The sequence below is a fragment of the Oncorhynchus gorbuscha genome, linkage group LG20, assembly GCF_021184085.1.
Source record: "Oncorhynchus gorbuscha isolate QuinsamMale2020 ecotype Even-year linkage group LG20, OgorEven_v1.0, whole genome shotgun sequence".
NCBI classification, from domain to species: Eukaryota; Metazoa; Chordata; class Actinopteri; order Salmoniformes; family Salmonidae; genus Oncorhynchus; species Oncorhynchus gorbuscha.
In genome coordinates, this window is record NC_060192.1 from 37,503,709 (window position 1) to 37,521,377 (window position 17,669).

Here is a 17,669-nt window from a genome sequence, read left to right on the forward strand (position 1 = left end):
GAGTGAGAAACAGAGAGAGAGAGAGAGACAGCCAGAGACACAGAGAGAGAGAGACAGAGAGAGAGAGAGAGAGAGAGACAGACAGACAGCGAGACAGAGAGAGAGAGACATGGAGAGAGAGGGAGAGACAAGGAGAGAGAGACAAGGAGAGAGAGAGGCACGGAGAGAGTGAGAGAGAGACAAGGAGAGAGAGAGACACGGAGAGAGAGAGAGAGACAGACAGACAGTGAGACAGAGAGAGAGAGACATGGAGAGAGAGAGAGAGACCAGGAGAGAGAGAGGCACGGAGAGAGTGAGAGAGAGACAGACAGACAGAGTGAGACAGAGAGAGAGAGACATGGAGAGAGAGAGAGAGACCAGGAGAGAGAGAGGCACGGAGAGAGTGAGAGAGAGACAGACAGACAGTGAGACAGAGAGAGAGAGACATGGAGAGAGAGGGAGAGACAAGGAGAGAGAGACAAGGAGAGAGAGAGAGACAGACAGACAGAGTGAGACAGAGAGAGAGAGACATGGAGAGAGAGAGAGAGAGAGACCAGGAGAGAGAGAGGCACGGAGAGAGTGAGAGAGAGACAAGGAGACAAGGTCATGAGAAATGTCTTGGTTTAAAAGACCTTGAGGTGTATTAATAATATTTCAGAGATGAAGAAGAGGAAGAGAGGTTGCATTGTATCACCCTGCAGACCTACAGAGGGGCAAAAAAGTATTTAGTCAGCCACCAATTGTGCAAGTTCTCCCACTTAAAAAGATGAGAGAGGCCTGTAATTTTCATCATAGGTACACTTCAACTATGACAGACAAAATGAGGGAAAAAAATCCTGAAAATCACATTGTAGGATTTTTTAATGAATTTATTTGCAAATTATGGTGGAAAATAAGTATTTGGTCAGTGTGATTTTCAGGATTTTTTTCCCTCATTTTGTCTGTCATAGTTGAAGTGTACCTATGATGAAAATTACAGGCCTCTCTCATCTTTTTAAGTGGGAGAACTTGCACAATTGGTGGCTGACTAAATACTTTTTTGCCCCACTGTATATGAGCAACGAGCAGGAAGAGAGAGGAGACCGATGGAGTGAGAGACAATGCTTTAAGTCTAGTGTCTCCAGTCAGATCCTCGTGTCTACAGAGAAACAGAACCCTTAACCAAAACCGATAGAGGAAGTAGATTGGTGCAGTGGTTTTCAAACCTCTTCCCAGGACCCCCCAGACGTTTCACAATGTTGTTGTAGCCGTGAACTAGTTTACCTGATTCACCTAGTCAGAAGCTGGATGATTAGTTGAGGAATGGAATCAGGTTTCGCTAACTCTGGAATAGATTAAATACATGGAAGAGTTGGGGATCCCCGAGGAGAGGATTAAGAACCACTAGACTACGTCAGTCCTTACCAGACAGATCCCACCACGTTGATGAAGTTGAGTCCAGCAGGGTTAGCCATGACCTGAGAGGAGCTGGTCCCCGCTGTGATGGGAAGAGGGATGGTCATGACGGGCAAAGCCTGGGACAGCTGCTGCTGCTGAGGGTACGGAGCCAGGAGGGCCTGGGGCTCCAGGGGGGTGGGGGTGACAGAGGACGGGAGGGGACAGAGGGAGAGGAGGGAGTCGGGGGGTGAGGGGTGGAACAGGGGGTGCTGGTGGGGGTGGAGGGCTTGGGGGTCCCCGATCCTGAGAGGTCAGAGACAAGACAGGGAGAGAAGAGAGAGTCAAGAAGATGAGTCGGAGGGAAGGGGGGTCAGGGAGAGGAGAGGGGAGAGAAGAGTCAGGAAGAAGAGGGGGTGAGAAGAGGGGGGTTAAAGAGGGGGAGAGAAGAGAGGGTCAGGGTGAAAAGGGGAGAGAAGAGAGGGTCAGGGTGAAAAGGGGGAGAGAAGAGAGGGTTGGGGTGAAAAGGGGGAGAGAAGAGAGGGTCAGGGTGAAGAGGGGGGGAGAGTAGAGAGGGTCAGGGTGAAGAGGGGGAGAGTAGAGAGGGTCAGGGTGAAGAGGGGGAGAGTAGAGAGGGTCAGGGTGAAGAGGGGGGAGAGTAGAGAGGGTCAGGGTGAAGAGGGGGAGAGTAGAGAGGGTCAGGGTGAAGAGGGGGAGAGTAGAGAGGGTCAGGGTGAAGAGGGGGAGAGTAGAGAGGGTCAGGGTGAAGAGGGGGAGAGAAGAGAGGGTCAGAGAGAAGGCATTTGCAGGGCACAGTCATTTTTTAAAGAAGATTGAGCTGTGTAAGGTAAGTGTAAGGGCCTGTTCCCAACGACAATATGGGACACCCAGTACAAAGAGCCATGAGTCCATTCTTAATGGTGACAAACAGATGGCCATGAGTCCATTCTTAATGGTGACAAACAGATGGCCATGAGTCCATTCTTAATGGTGAAAAACAGATGGCCATGAGTCCATTCTTAATGGTGAAAAACAGATGGCCATGAGTCCATTCTTAATGGTGAAAAACAGATGGCCATGAGTCCATTCTTAATGGTGAAAAACAGATGGCCATGAGTCCATTCTTAATGGTGAATAACAGATGGCCATGAGTCCATTCTTAATGGTGAATAACAGATGGCCATGAGTCCATTCTTAATGGTGAATAACAGATGGCCATGAGTCCATTCTTAATGGTGAATAACAGATGGTGACAAACAGATGACCCGTCGCTCCAACGGGTAGTATAACTTTTTCATTATATTTCATTATATCACAACGGTTTGATTTGTCTTATCCTAGCAATTTCCTCTCAGCTAGCTACATAGCCGTCTTTGTATCAAAGATAATTGCGTAATTATCGTATTTCGCCGTCCTAACGTAGTCTTCACTAGCCAGCTAGCTAACGTCCACTGATTAGCTGCACTGGGAAAACTATTACACTCAACTGAACGACTTGATTAGTTTAGTGTTAGCTAGCTACATAGCTGTCTTTGCTGTCTTCGTATCATCGTATCCAAGATAATTGTGTTGTTTAGGTTTAGAGTGTGTAGTCTTAGAGTGATTATCTTAATTTACCGAGGTTAGCTAGCCAGCTATTTGTCGTCCTTAACGTAGGTGACTCTGCTAGCTAGCCAACGCTAGCCAACGTCTTCTGTATAGAACTCAACTACCCGGTCGCATTCACAGGTTGTATCACATTTTCACTTCATTTCATTACAGTACAACGGTTTGATTTGTTTGATCGTAGCTAGCTACTTAGCTAGCTACATAGCCGTCTTTGTATCAAAGATAATTGTGTAGTCTAGAGCGATTTTCTAGGTTCGCTAGCCATCTATTGTCGTTCTTTTAACGCAACGTAACGTAAACAACACTGCTAGCTAGCCTGCTAGCCCCGAATAGCAACACTGCAGAAACTATTACACTCAACGGAACGACTTGATTAGTGTAGTGTCAACAACGCACCCACTGCCAGCTGGCCTACTTCAGCAGTACTGTATCATTTTAATCATTTTAGTCAATAAGATTCTTGCTACGTAGCTTAACTTTCTGAACATTCGAGACGTGTAGTCCACTTGTCATTCCAATCTCCTTTGCATTAGCGTAGCCTCTTCTGTAGCCTGTCAACTATGTGTCTGTTTATCCCTGTTCTCTCCTCTCTGCACAGACCATACAAACGCTCCTCACCGCGTGGCCGCGGCCACCCTACTCTGGTGGTCCCAGCGCGCACGACCCACGTGGAGTTCCAGGTCTCCGGTAGCCTCTGGAACTGCCAATCTGCGGTCAACAAGGCAGAGTTCATCTCAGCCTATGCCTCCCTCCAGTCCCTCGACTTCTTGGCACTGACGGAAACATGGATCACCACAGACAACACTGCTACTCCTACTGCTCTCTCTTCGTCCGCCCACGTGTTCTCGCACACCCCGAGAGCGTCTGGTCAGCGGGGTGGTGGCACCGGGATCCTCATCTCTCCCAAGTGGTCATTCTCTCTTTCTCCCCTTACCCATCTGTCTATCGCCTCCTTTGAATTCCATGCTGTCACAGTTACTAGCCCTTTCAAGCTTAACATCCTTATCATTTATCGCCCTCCAGGTTCCCTCGGAGAGTTCATCAATGAGCTTGATGCCTTGATAAGCTCCTTTCCTGAGGACGGCTCACCTCTCACAGTTCTGGGCGACTTTAACCTCCCCATGTCTACCTTTGACTCTTTCCTCTCTGCCTCCTTCTTTCCACTCCTCTCCTCTTTTGACCTCACCCTCTCACCTTCCCCCCTACTCACAAGGCAGGCAATACGCTCGACCTCATCTTTACTAGATGCTGTTCTTCCACTAACCTCATTGCAACTCCCCTCCAAGTCTCCGACCACTGCCTTGTATCCTTTTCCCTCTCGCTCTCATCCAACACCTCCCACACTGCCCCTACTCGGATGGTATCGCGCCGTCCCAACCTTCGCTCTCTCTCCCCCGCTACTCTCTCCTCTTCCATCCTATCATCTCTTCCCTCCGCTCAAACCTTCTCCCACCTATCTCCTGATTCTGCCTCCTCAACCCTCCTCTCCTCCCTCTCTGCATCCCTTGACTCTCTATGTCCCCTATCCTCCAGGCCGGCTCGGTCCTCCCCTCCCCGCTCCGTGGCTCGATGACTCATTGCGAGCTCACAGAACAGGGCTCCGGGCAGCCGAGCGGAAATGGAGGAAAACTCCCGCCTCCCTGCGGACCTGGCATCCTTTCACTCCCTCCTCTCTACATTTTCCTCCTCTGTCTCTGCTGCTAAAGCCACTTTCTACCACGCTAAATTCCAAGCATCTGCCTCTAACCCTAGGAAGCTCTTTGCCACCTTCTCCTCCCTCCTGAATCCTCCACCCCCTCCCCCTCCTCCCTCTCTGCAGATGACTTCGTCAACCATTTTGAAAAGAAGGTCGACGACATCCGATCCTCGTTTGCTAAGTCAAACGACACCGCTGGTTCTGCTCACACTGCCCTACCCTGTGCTCTGACCTCTTTCCCCTCTCTCTCCAGATGAAATCTCGCGTCTTGTGACGGCCGGCCGCCCAACAACCTGCCCGCTTGACCCTATCCCCTCCTCTCTTCTCCAGACCATTTCCGGAGACCTTCTCCCTTACCTCACCTCGCTCATCAACTCATCCCTGACCGTTGGCTACGTCCCTTCCGTCTTCAAGAGAGCGAGAGTTGCACCCCTTCTGAAAAAACCTACACTCGATCCCTCCGATGTCAACAATTACAGACCAGTATCCCTTCTTTCTTTTCTCTCCAAAACTCTTGAACGTGCCGTCCTTGGCCAGCTCTCCCGCTATCTCTCTCTGAATGACCTTCTTGATCCAAATCAGTCAGGTTTCAAGACTAGTCATTCAACTGAGACTGCTCTCCTCTGTATCACGGAGGCGCTCCGCACTGCTAAAGCTAACTCTCTCTCCTCTGCTCTCATCCTTCTAGATCTATCGGCTGCCTTCGATACTGTGAACCATCAGATCCTCCTCTCCACCCTCTCCGAGTTGGGCATCTCCGGCGCGGCCCACGCTTGGATTGCGTCCTACCTGACAGGTCGCTCCTACCAGGTGGCGTGGCGAGAATCTGTCTCCTCACCACGCGCTCTCACCACTGGTGTCCCCCAGGGCTCTGTTCTTGGCCCTCTCCTATTCTCGCTATACACCAAGTCACTTGGCTCTGTCATAACCTCACATGGTCTCTCTTATCATTGCTATGCAGACGACACACAATTAATCTTCTCCTTTCCCCCTTCTGATGACCAGGTGGCGAATCGCATCTCTGCATGTCTGGCAGACATATCAGTGTGGATGACGGATCACCACCTCAAGCTGAACCTCGGCAAGACGGAGCTGCTCTTCCTCCCGGGGAAGGACTGCCCGTTCCATGATCTCGCCATCACGGTTGACAACTCCAATGTGTCCTCCTCCCAGAGCGCCAAGAACCTTGGCATGATCCTGGACAACACCCTGTAGTTCTCAACTAACATCAAGGCGGTGGCCCGTTCCTGTAGGTTCATGCTCTACAACATCCGCAGAGTACGACCCTGCCTCACACAGGAAGCGGCGCAGGTCCTAATCCAGGCACTTGTCATCTCCCGTCTGGATTACTGCAACTCGCTGTTGGCTGGGCTCCCTGCCTGTGCCATTAAACCCCTTCAACTCATCCAGAACGCCACAGCCCGTCTGGTGTTCAACCTTCCCAAGTTCTCTCACGTCACCCCGCTCCTCCGTTCTCTCCACTGGCTTCCAGTTGAAGCTCGCATCCGCTACAAGACCATGGTGCTTGCCTACGGAGCTGTGAGGGGAACGGCACCTCAGTACCTCCAGGCTCTGATCAGGCCCTACACCCAAACAAGGGCACTGCGTTCATCCACCTCTGGCCTGCTCGCCTCCCTACCACTGAGGAAGTACAGCTCCCGCTCAGCCCAGTCAAAACTGTTCGCTGCCCTGGCCCCCCAATGGTGGAACAAACTCCCTCACGACGCCAGGACAGCGGAGTCAATCACCACCTTCCGGAGACACCTGAAACCCCACCTCTTTAAGGAATACCTAGGATAGGTTAAGTAATCCCTCTCACCCCACCCCCCTAAGTTTTAGATGCACTATTGTTAAGTGACTGTCCCACTGGATGTCATAAGGTGAATGCACCAATTTGTAAGTCGCTCTGGATAAGAGCGTCTGCTAAATGACTTAAATGTAAATGTAATGTAATGGTGAAAAACAGATGGCCATGAGTCCATTCTTAATGGTGAATAACAGATGGCCATGAGTCCATTCTTAATGGTGAATAACAGATGGCCATGAGTCCATTCTTAATGGTGAAAAACAGATGGCCATGAGTCCATTCTTAATGGTGAAAAACAGATGGCCACGAGGACCTTTATCCTTCTTCCACTTCCAGCAGGTATCAGGGAATTCTGCTTTAATGTTATTCCATATACTGGGAGTCATAAGAACCCTGTTATTCCATATACTGGGAGCCATATGAAGCCTGTTATTCCATATACTGGGAGTCCTAAGAACCCTGTTATTCCATATACTGGGAGTCCTAAGAACCCTGTTATTCCATTTACTGGGAGTCCTAAGAACCCTGTTATTCCATTTACTGGGAGTCCTAAGAACCCTGTTATTCCATTTACTGGGAGTCTTAAGAACCCTGTTATTCCATATACTGGGAGTCATATGAACCCTGTTATTCCATATACTGGGAGTCATATGAACCCTGTTATTCCATATACTGGGAGTCCTAAGAACCCTGTTATTCCATATACTGGGAGTCTTAAGAACCCTGTTATTCCATATACTGGGAGTCATATGAACCCTGTTATTCCATATACTGGGAGTCATAAGAACCCTGTTATTCCATATACTGGGAGTCATATGAACCCTGTTATTCCATATACTGGGAGTCATATGAACCCTGTTATTCCATATACTGGGAGTCATATGAACCCTGTTATTCCATATACTGGGAGTCATATGAAGCCTTTGCATATTCATATATTGCAGGTGAACAGTTGTCTTGCCTCGAGCACAGCCGTCGTCCAAGGTGATTTCTGGGCCTCTCCCCAGCTTCCCTTAATCAGAGCACTCGAGCACAGCCTTCGTCCAAGGTGATTTCTGGGCCTCTCCCCAGCTTCCCTTAATCAGAGCACTCGAGCACAGCCTTCGTCCAAGGTGATTTCTGGGCCTCTCCCCAGCTTCCCTTAATCAGAGCACTCGAGCACAGCCTTCGTCCAAGGTGATTTCTGGGCCTCTCCCCAGCTTCCCTTAATCAGAGCACTCGAGCACAGCCTTCGTCCAAGGTGATTTCTGGGCCTCTCCCCAGCTTCCCTTAATCAGAGCACTCGAGCACAGCCTTTGTCCAAGGTGATTTCTGGGCCTCTCCCCAGCTTCCCTTAATCAGAGCACTCGAGCACAGCCTTTGTCCAAGGTGATTTCTGGGCCTCTCCCCAGCTTCCCTTAATCAGAGCACTCGAGCACAGCCTTTGTCCAAGGTGATTTCTGGGCCTTTCCCCAGCTTCCCCTAATCATGTGGGTCATGTGGTTCTGGGGTTTTTGTATTGGGTCATGTGGTTCTGGGGTTTTTGTATTGGGTCATGTGGTTCTGGGGTTTTTGTATTGGGTCATGTGGTTCTGGGGTTTTTGTATTGGGTCATGTGGTTCTGGGGTTTTGTGTATTGGGTCATGTGGTTCTGGGGTTTTGTGTATTGGGTCATGTGGTTCTGGGGTTTTGTGTATTGGTCATGTGGTTCTGGGGTTTTTGTATTGGGTCATGTGGTTCTGGGGTTTTTGTATTGGGTCATGTGGTTCTGGGGTTTTTGTATTGGGTCATGTGGTTCTGGGGTTTTTGTATTGGGTCATGTGGTTCTGGGGTTTTTGTATTGGGTCATGTGGTTCTGGGGTTTTTGTATTGGGTCATGTGGTTCTGGGGTTTTTGTATTGGGTCATGTGGTTCTGGGGTTTTTGTATTGGGTCATGTGGTTCTGGGGTTTTTGTATTGGGTCATGTGGTTCTGGGATTGTTGTATTGGGTCATGTGGTTCTGTGATTGTTGTATTGGGTCATGTGGTTCTGGGGTTTTTGTATTGAGTCATGTGGTTCTGGGGTTTTTGTATTGGGTCATGTGGTTCTGGGGTTTTTGTATTGGGTCATGTGGTTCTGGGGTTTTGTGTATTGGGTCATGTGGTTCTGGGGTTTTTGTATTGGGTCATGTGGTTCTGGGGTTTTTGTATTGGGTCATGTGGTTCTGGGGTTTTTGTATTGGGTCATGTGGTTCTGGGGTTTTTGTATTGGTCATGTGGTTCTGGGGTTTTTGTATTGGGTCATGTGGTTCTGGGGTTTTTGTATTGGGTCATGTGGTTCTGGGGTTTTTGTATTGGGTCATGTGGTTCTGGGGTTTTTGTATTGGGTCATGTGGTTCTGGGGTTTTTGCTCATCGCTCTTTGGTCTTGGCCATAGTGGAGTTTGGAGTGTGACTGTTTGAGGTTGTGGACAGGTGTCTTTTATACTGATAAGTTCAAACAGGTGCCATTAATACAGGTAACGAGTGGAGGACAGAGGAGCCTCTTAAAGAAGAAGTTACAGGTCTGTGAGAGCCAGAGATCTTGCTTGTTTGTAGGTGACCAAATACTTATTTTCCACTTCATAAAAATCCTATAATGTGATTTTCTGGATTTTTTTTCTTTTCTCATTTTGTCTGTCATAGTTGAAGTGTACCTATGATGAAAATTAGAGGCCTCTCTCATATTTTTAAGTGGGAGAACTTGCACAATTGGTGGCTGACTAAATATTTTTTTGCCCCACTGTATATAAATGCGACCAGAATACAGATCATTTTGATCAGATGAATTCTACCCAACTGTGATAATGGCAGGTCCATCCATCTATCTAGGTCTTCCTTAACTGCCCTCTAGGTACAAAGCTGCTGTTGGACAGGTTGAAGTTCTTAACATGTTTTTACACAAAGATTCACAAAAAAATATATATTTGTCCAATTGAACGTGAAGTCATTCAAACTGTTGTTGTTACTCAAGCTCCCTCGAGGGCATAGCTTCCCTCGAGGGCATAGCTTCCCTCGAGGGCATAGCTTCCCTCGAGGGCATAGCTTCCCTCGAGGGCATAGCTTCCCTCGAGGGCATAGCTTCCCTAGAGGGCATAGCTTCCCTAGAGGGCATAGCTTCCCTAGAGGGCATAGCTTCCCTAGAGGGCATAGCTTCCCTAGAGGGCATAGCTTCCCTAGAGGGCATAGCTTCTGACTTATTCAAATAGATTTTGTAACCCAAAATTAAACTTTGATTAGGCATGGGTCCCCATATCCTCAAAAGGTTACACAGCGGCACCACCGAGAGCATCCGGAGTGGTTGCATCACCGCCTGGTATGGTAACCGCTCAGCATCCGACCGTAAGGCACTACAGAGGGGAGTGCGTACGTCCCAGTACATCACTGGGGCCAAGCTTCCTGGCATCCAGGACCTCTATACCAGGCGGTGTCAGAAGGAAGCCCAAAAAATTGTCAGAGACTCCAATCACCCAAGTCATAGACTGTTCCCTCTGCTACCAGACAGGAAGCGGTACCGGGGCGCCAAGCCTAGGTCCAAGTCTCCTTAACATCTTCTACCCCCAAGCCATAAGACTGCTGAGCAATTAATCAAATGGCCACCGAACTATTTACATTGACCCCCCCATTTGTTTTTTACACTGCTGCTACTCTGTTTATTATCTATGCATAGTTAATTTACACCTACCTACATGTACACTGCTGCTACTCTGTTTATTATCTATACATAGTTAATTTACACCTACCTACATGTACAAATTACCTCAATAAACATTGACTCGGTACCCCCTGTATATAGCCTCCACATTGACTCGGTACCCCCTGTATATAGCCTCCACATTGACTCGGTACCCCCTGTATATAGCCTCCACATTGACTCGGTACCCCCTGTATAAAGCCTCCACATTGACTCTGTACCGGTACCCCCTGTATATAGCCTCCACATTGACTCGGTACCCCCTGTATATAGCCTCCACATGGACTCTGTACCGGCACCCCCTGTATATAGCCTCCACATTGACTCGGTACCCCCTGTATATAGCCTCCATATTGACTCGGTACCCCCTGTATATAGCCTCCACATTGACTCGGTACCCCCTGTATATAGCCTCCACATGGACTCTGTACCGTAATACCCTGTATATAACCTCCACATTGACTCGGTACCCCCTGTATATAGCCTCCACATTGACTCTGTACCGTAATACCCTGTATATAGCCTCCACATTGACTCTGTACCGTAATACCCTGTATATAGCCTCCACATGGACTCGGTACCGGTACCCCCTGTATATAGCCTCCACATTGACTCTGTACCGTAATACCCTGTATATAGCCTCCACATTGACTCGGTACCCCCTGTATATAGCCTTGTTATTGTTATTGTTATTGTGTTACTTTTTACTTTAGTTGACTTGGTAAATATTTTCTTAACTCTTCTTGAACTGCACTGTTGGTTTAGTTAGCATTTCACGGTAAAGTTAGCATTTCACGGTAAAGTTGACACTTGTTGTATTCAGGATTTCACAGTAAAGTTAGCATTTCACGGTAAAGTTGACACTTGTTGTATTCAGGATTTCACGGTAAAGTCGACACTTGTTGTATTGGGCGCATGTGACCAAAAAAGTTTTGATTTGATAAAGAGCTAAACCAATAACAATGGGAATAGTTAAATGAATAGTTAAATATCATCTCAATATAGAGACATAATGTGGGTTTGTTTTACAATCTGACACTTGTCAGACCTTCCTGGGTACATATAGCCTCTGGCAGGGCCTCTAATACCAAGGCATGATAGACTGGCTGATAGACCTTCCTGGGTACATATAGCCTCTGGCAGGGCCTCTAATACCAAGGCATGATAGACTGGCTGATAGACCTTCCTGGGTACATATAGCCTCTGGCAGGGGCTCTAATACCAAGGCATGATAGACTGGCTGATAGACCTTCCTGGGTACATATAGCCTCTGGCAGGGGCTCTAATACCAAGGCATGATAGACTGGCTGATAGACCTTCCTGGGTACATATAGCCTCTGGCAGGGGCTCTAATACCAAGGCATGATAGACTGGCTGATAGACTGTTTGACAGACTGACAGGTCAGATAAGGACAGATAAAGACTGATAGACAGAGACTGATAGACAGAGACTGTTTGACAGACTGACTGACAGACAGGTCATATAGGACAGACGGAGACTGATAGACAGAGACTGATTGACAGACAGACAGACTGGCCAGGTACTCACTCTGTGTTGTCCCCATGGGAGATAGGGCTACCGGGGACAACAACCCCACCTGTCCTAACTGCCCGCCCAGCTGTAACCCCTGCCCCAGCTCCACAGAGTGCTTCCTACTCAGAGACTGGGGCTTGGCTGAGCCGGGGCCTGGTCCTGGGGGGGGCGTAGGACACTTAAGGAGACCACTGGTAGCCTGGGCTGAACTATACAGGTTACCTGGAGAGAGGAGAGGAGGAGATGGGGTGGAGGAGGGGAGGGAGAGAGAGAGGAGGTGGGGGGGTGGAGGAGGGGGAGGGAGAGAGAGAGAGGAGGAGGGGGTGGAGGAGGGGAGGGAGAAAGAGGAGGAGGGGGGTGGAGGAGGGGAGGGAGAGGAGGAGTTGGGGTGGAGGAGGGGAGGGAGAGAGAAAGAGGAGGAGGGGGGATGGAGGAGGGGAGGGAGAGAGGAGGAGGTAGGGTGGAGGAGGGGAGGGAGAGAGAGAGAGGAGGAGGGGGGTGGAGGAGGGGAGGGAGAGAGAGAGAGGAGGGGGGGGTGGAGGAGGGGGAGGGAGAGAGGAGGAGGTAGGGTGGAGGAGGGGAGGGAGAGAGGAGGAGGGGGAAGGGAGAGGAAGCAGGGTGAGAGAGAGGGAGAGTAAGGGGGAGAGGAGAGAGAGATATGGAGAGAGGAGGTGGGTGGAGGAGGGGAGGGAGAGAGAGGAAGCAGGGTGAGAGAGAGGGGAGAGGTGAGAGAGAGGAGGAGGGGGGTGGAGGAGGGGAGGGAGAGAGAGAGGAGGAGGTGGGGTGGAGGAGGGGAGGGAGAGAGAGGTAGCAGGGTGAGAGAGAGGGAGAGGAAGGGGGAGAGGAGAGAGAGAGGGGGGAGAATAGGAGTTAGCACCAATCAGATGTGAGATCGGGAACAACAACTTTGTGGAATGAGATGCAGCCCCAGACCTCCAGGCTGGTTAGAGAAGGGGTTACCCGTGGAGCTGCTGCCCGACGCGGAGGGTAGTTTGATAGGGGGAGGCCGGTGCTTCACCCCCTTCCCCAACACACCCGACGACTGAACCAGGGCTGATAGACCATCCGCCTGGGGACACACAACGGGCATTAGGTGAATCAACAACATCAACCAGCTCCGTCTCTCTGCTTGGTGAGAGCCGGTTCTATAGTGTGTCATGACTCTCCTTGCGAGGATCCAAAGGGATCATGTTTCAGTGGATCAGCTCTACAGAGATCTCTCTCGCTCTCCCGCGGGGGAGCAGACGATTCCTTTTCGGGGGCCTAAGGGGGCCTAGTTTGAGCGATCGGAAAGTCTGTGTTCCTTATGATGAGTTTACCGCCAAAAACTACAACATCAAACAATGGACACCTGAGACAATATATTTCATCCTACCTAATGTCGATAATGATGAGAGACGGGAGCGTGGAAAATGAATGTCTATTTTGTGATGTCATTAAAAGTCGCATGACATGGTAACTTTTAAAGTTGAAAACATGGTAACTCCAAGGAGTTTTCATACGGTGTATATCATGTTTACTTGGAAAATATCCAGGATAAAAGAGAATGTTTTTTGTTGTTGTTGTTGTTGTGGTGACGATTGTGATTTTAGTTCTCTAAACGAGATCATAGTAAATTGTGATACCTTGCCTCGTAACTAGCCACGCCCCCAGGGAACCCGGAGAGCGTGTCAGCAAGACATAAACACACCCCCTTTCTACCCGAGGGTATAAAGCATTTGGGTTAAGAGTGAACATATCAGACTAGAAGGGCCACAAGCTACAGCTGAGGTCTACGGTTAGGTCACGACCCTGAAACGCAACACGAGGTTGAAGAAGACAAAGGAACCTCTTCACAATCAATGCTACCGTTGTATTAGTCCGCTAGGGACTTGTTATCATATTACATTTCTGTCCAATGACCTTATACCTTGCGTGTATCTTGTATTATCGTTTAGCTTGTTAGTAAATAAATAATCAACAACTTTTGTGTGGTACGGAATTATTAGGAAGTCAACAACGTTCAGAATGAGACTGATGTGAGGAAATTATTAATTGATGACTGATGTGAAGAAATTATTAATTGATGACTGATATGTCTACATAGTTAATTAGGGAAACAAACCTTTCCCGTGGTGCCCCAAATTCCTAATGAGTTAATTGTTACATAAATAACAGTCATCACATTAATGATAGACAAGTGTGTGTGTTGTGGTACGTGTACCTCTGTCTCTCTGCTGGGTGAGAGCCGGTTCCGTCCCACAAATCCTGAGTTATGAGACATCTTCACCTGGCACTTCACGTCTGACTCATACACACCTTTATACTGGGACAGGAACCTAGAAACACACAGAAACACATCACGTCTGACTCATACACACCCTTATACTGGGACAGGAACCTCGGAAAATCATTTTTTTTTGTCAACAGCCTACAACACAGTCAACCACCTACAACATCGTCAACAACAATCAACCGCCTACAACACAGTCAGTCAGCAACACAGTCAACAACACAGTCAGTCATCAACACAGTCAACAACACAGTCAGTCATCAACACAGTCAACAACACCGTCAACAGTCAGCAACACAGTCAACAGTCAGCAACACAGTCAACAGCCTACAACAGTCAACAGCCTACAACACAGTCAACCGCCTACAACACAGTCAACAGCCTACAACACAGTCAACAGCCTACAACACAGTCAACCGCCTACAACACAGTCAACCGCCTACAACACAGTCAACCGCCTACAACACAGTCAACCGCCTACAACACAGTCAACAGCCTACAACACAGTCAACAGCCTACAACAGTCAACAACATCGTCAACAAGTCAACAGCCTACAACACAGTCAACAGCCTACAACACAGTCAACAGCCTACAACACAGTCAACAGCCTACAACATCGTCAACAACAGTCAACAACACAGTCAACAGCCTACAACACAGTCAACAGCCTACAACACAGTCAACAGCCTACAGCCTACAACACAGTCAACAGTCTACAACACAGTCAACAGTCTACAACACAGTCAACAACAGTCAACAGCCTACAACACAGTCAACAGCCTACAACACAGTCAACAGCCTACAACAGTCAACAGCCTACAACACAGTCAACCACCTACAACATCGTCAACAACAATCAACCGCCTACAACACAGTCAGTCAGCAACACAGTCAACAGTCAGCAACACAGTCAGTCATCAACACAGTCAACAACACAGTCAACAGTCAACAACACAGTCAACAGTCAACAACACAGTCAACAGTCAGCAACACAGTCAACAGTCAGCAACACAGTCAGCAACACAGTCAACAGTCAGCAACACAGTCAACAGCCTACAACAGTCAACAGCCTACAACAGTCAACAGCCTACAACACAGTCAACAGTCAACAACATCGTCAACAACCTACAACACAGTCAACAGCCTACAACACAGTCAACAGCCTACAACAGTCAACAGCCTACAACACAGTCAACAGTCTACAACACAGTCAACAGCCTACAACACAGTCAACAGCCTACAACACAGTCAACAGCCTACAACACAGTCAACAGTCTACAACACAGTCAACAACAGTCAACAGCCTACAACACAGTCAACAGCCTACAACACAGTCAACAGCCAACACAGTCAACAGCCTACAACACAGTCAACAGCCTGCAACACAGTCAACCGCCTACAACACAGTCAACCGCCTACAACACAGTCAACAGCCTACAACACAGTCAACAGCCTACAACACAGTCAACAGCCTACAACACAGTCAACAGCCTACAACACAGTCAACAGCCTACAACACAGTCAACAACAGTCAACCGCCTACAACACAGTCAACAACAGTCAACAGCCTACAACACAGTCAACAACAGTCAACCACCTACAACACAGTCAACAGCCAGCAACACAGTCAACAGCCAGCAACACAGTCAACAACAGTCAACAGCCTACAACACAGTCAACAACACAGTCAACAACCTACAACACAGTCAACAACACAGTCAACAACCTACAACACAGTCAACAACACGGTCAACAGTCAACAACACAGTCAACAGTCAACAACACAGTCAACAGTCAGCAACACAGTCAACAACAGTCAACAACCTACAACACAGTCAACAGCCTACAACACAGTCAGCAACAGTCAACAACACAGTCAACCGCCTACAACACAGTCAACCGCCTACAACACAGTCAACAGCCTACAACACAGTCAACAGCCTACAACAGTCAACAACATCGTCAACAAGTCAACAGCCTACAACACAGTCAACAGCCTACAACACAGTCAACAGCCTACAACACCGTCAACAACAGTCAACAACACAGTCAACAGCCTACAACACAGTCAACAGCCTACAACACAGTCAACAGCCTACAGCCTACAACACAGTCAACAGTCTACAACACAGTCAACAGTCTACAACACAGTCAACAACAGTCAACAGCCTACAACACAGTCAACAGCCTACAACACAGTCAACAGCCTACAACAGTCAACAGCCTACAACACAGTCAACCACCTACAACATCGTCAACAACAATCAACCGCCTACAACACAGTCAGTCAGCAACACAGTCAACAGTCAGCAACACAGTCAGTCATCAACACAGTCAACAACACAGTCAACAGTCAACAACACAGTCAACAGTCAGCAACACAGTCAACAGTCAGCAACACAGTCAACAGTCAGCAACACAGTCAACAGCCTACAACAGTCAACAGCCTACAACAGTCAACAGCCTACAACAGTCAACAGCCTACAACACAGTCAACAGTCAACAACATCGTCAACAACCTACAACACAGTCAACAGCCTACAACACAGTCAACAGCCTACAACACAGTCAACAGCCTACAACAGTCTACAACACAGTCAACAGTCTACAACACAGTCAACAACAGTCAACAGCCTACAACACAGTCAACAGCCTACAACACAGTCAACAGCCTACAACACAGTCAACAGCCTACAACACAGTCAACAGCCTACAACACAGTCAACAGCCTACAACACAGTCAACAGCCTACAACACAGTCAACAGTCTACAACACAGTCTACAACACAGTCAACAGCCTACAACACAGTCAACAGCCTACAACACAGTCAACAGCCTACAACACAGTCAACAGCCTACAACACAGTCAACAGCCTACAATACAGTCAACAGCCTACAACACAGTCAACAGTCAGCAACACAGTCAACCGCCTACAACACAGTCAACAGCCTACAACACAGTCAACAGCCTACAACACAGTCAACAGCCTACAACACAGTCAACAGCCTACAACACAGTCAACAACAGTCAACAGCCTACAACACAGTCAACAACAGTCAACCGCCTACAACACAGTCAACAACAGTCAACAGCCTACAACACAGTCAACAACAGTCAACCACCTACAACACAGTCAACAGCCAGCAACACAGTCAACAACAGTCAACAGCCTACAACACAGTCAACAACACAGTCAACAACCTACAACACAGTCAACAACACAGTCAACAACCTACAACACAGTCAACAACACGGTCAACAGTCAACAACACAGTCAACAGTCAACAACACAGTCAACAGTCAGCAACACAGTCAACAACAGTCAACAACCTACAACACAGTCAACAGCCTACAACACAGTCAGCAACAGTCAACAACACAGTCAACAGTCAGCAACACAGTCAACAACAGTCAACAACCTACAACACAGTCAACAACACAGTCAACAGCCTACAACACAGTCAACAACACTTTCAACAACCTACAACACAGTCAACAACACAGTCAACAGCCTACAACACAGTCAACAGTCAACAACACAGTCAACAACCTACAACAACCAACAACAGTCAACAACCTACAACACAGTCAACAACAGTCAACCGCCTACAACACAGTCAACAACACAGTCAACAACAGTCAACCATATGACTGGACAGACACCGATCCAATAACTTACTGAATAAGTGCCTATTGAAAGTGAAATG

The 17,669-nt window shown here is 48.3% G+C and overlaps 1 protein-coding gene across 1 annotated transcript in view; it reads right to left on the reverse strand.

The window, feature by feature from the left end:
• supt20 (SPT20 homolog, SAGA complex component) overlaps positions 1-17,669 on the reverse strand; it is a 62,820-nt gene that overhangs the window by 27,062 nt on the left and 18,089 nt on the right. The window contains 5 exon segments of the mRNA XM_046318084.1: positions 1,384-1,564; positions 1,567-1,659; positions 11,704-11,910; positions 12,649-12,757; positions 13,892-14,006. Coding sequence (XP_046174040.1) covers positions 1,384-1,564; positions 1,567-1,659; positions 11,704-11,910; positions 12,649-12,757; positions 13,892-14,006 — 705 coding nt within the window.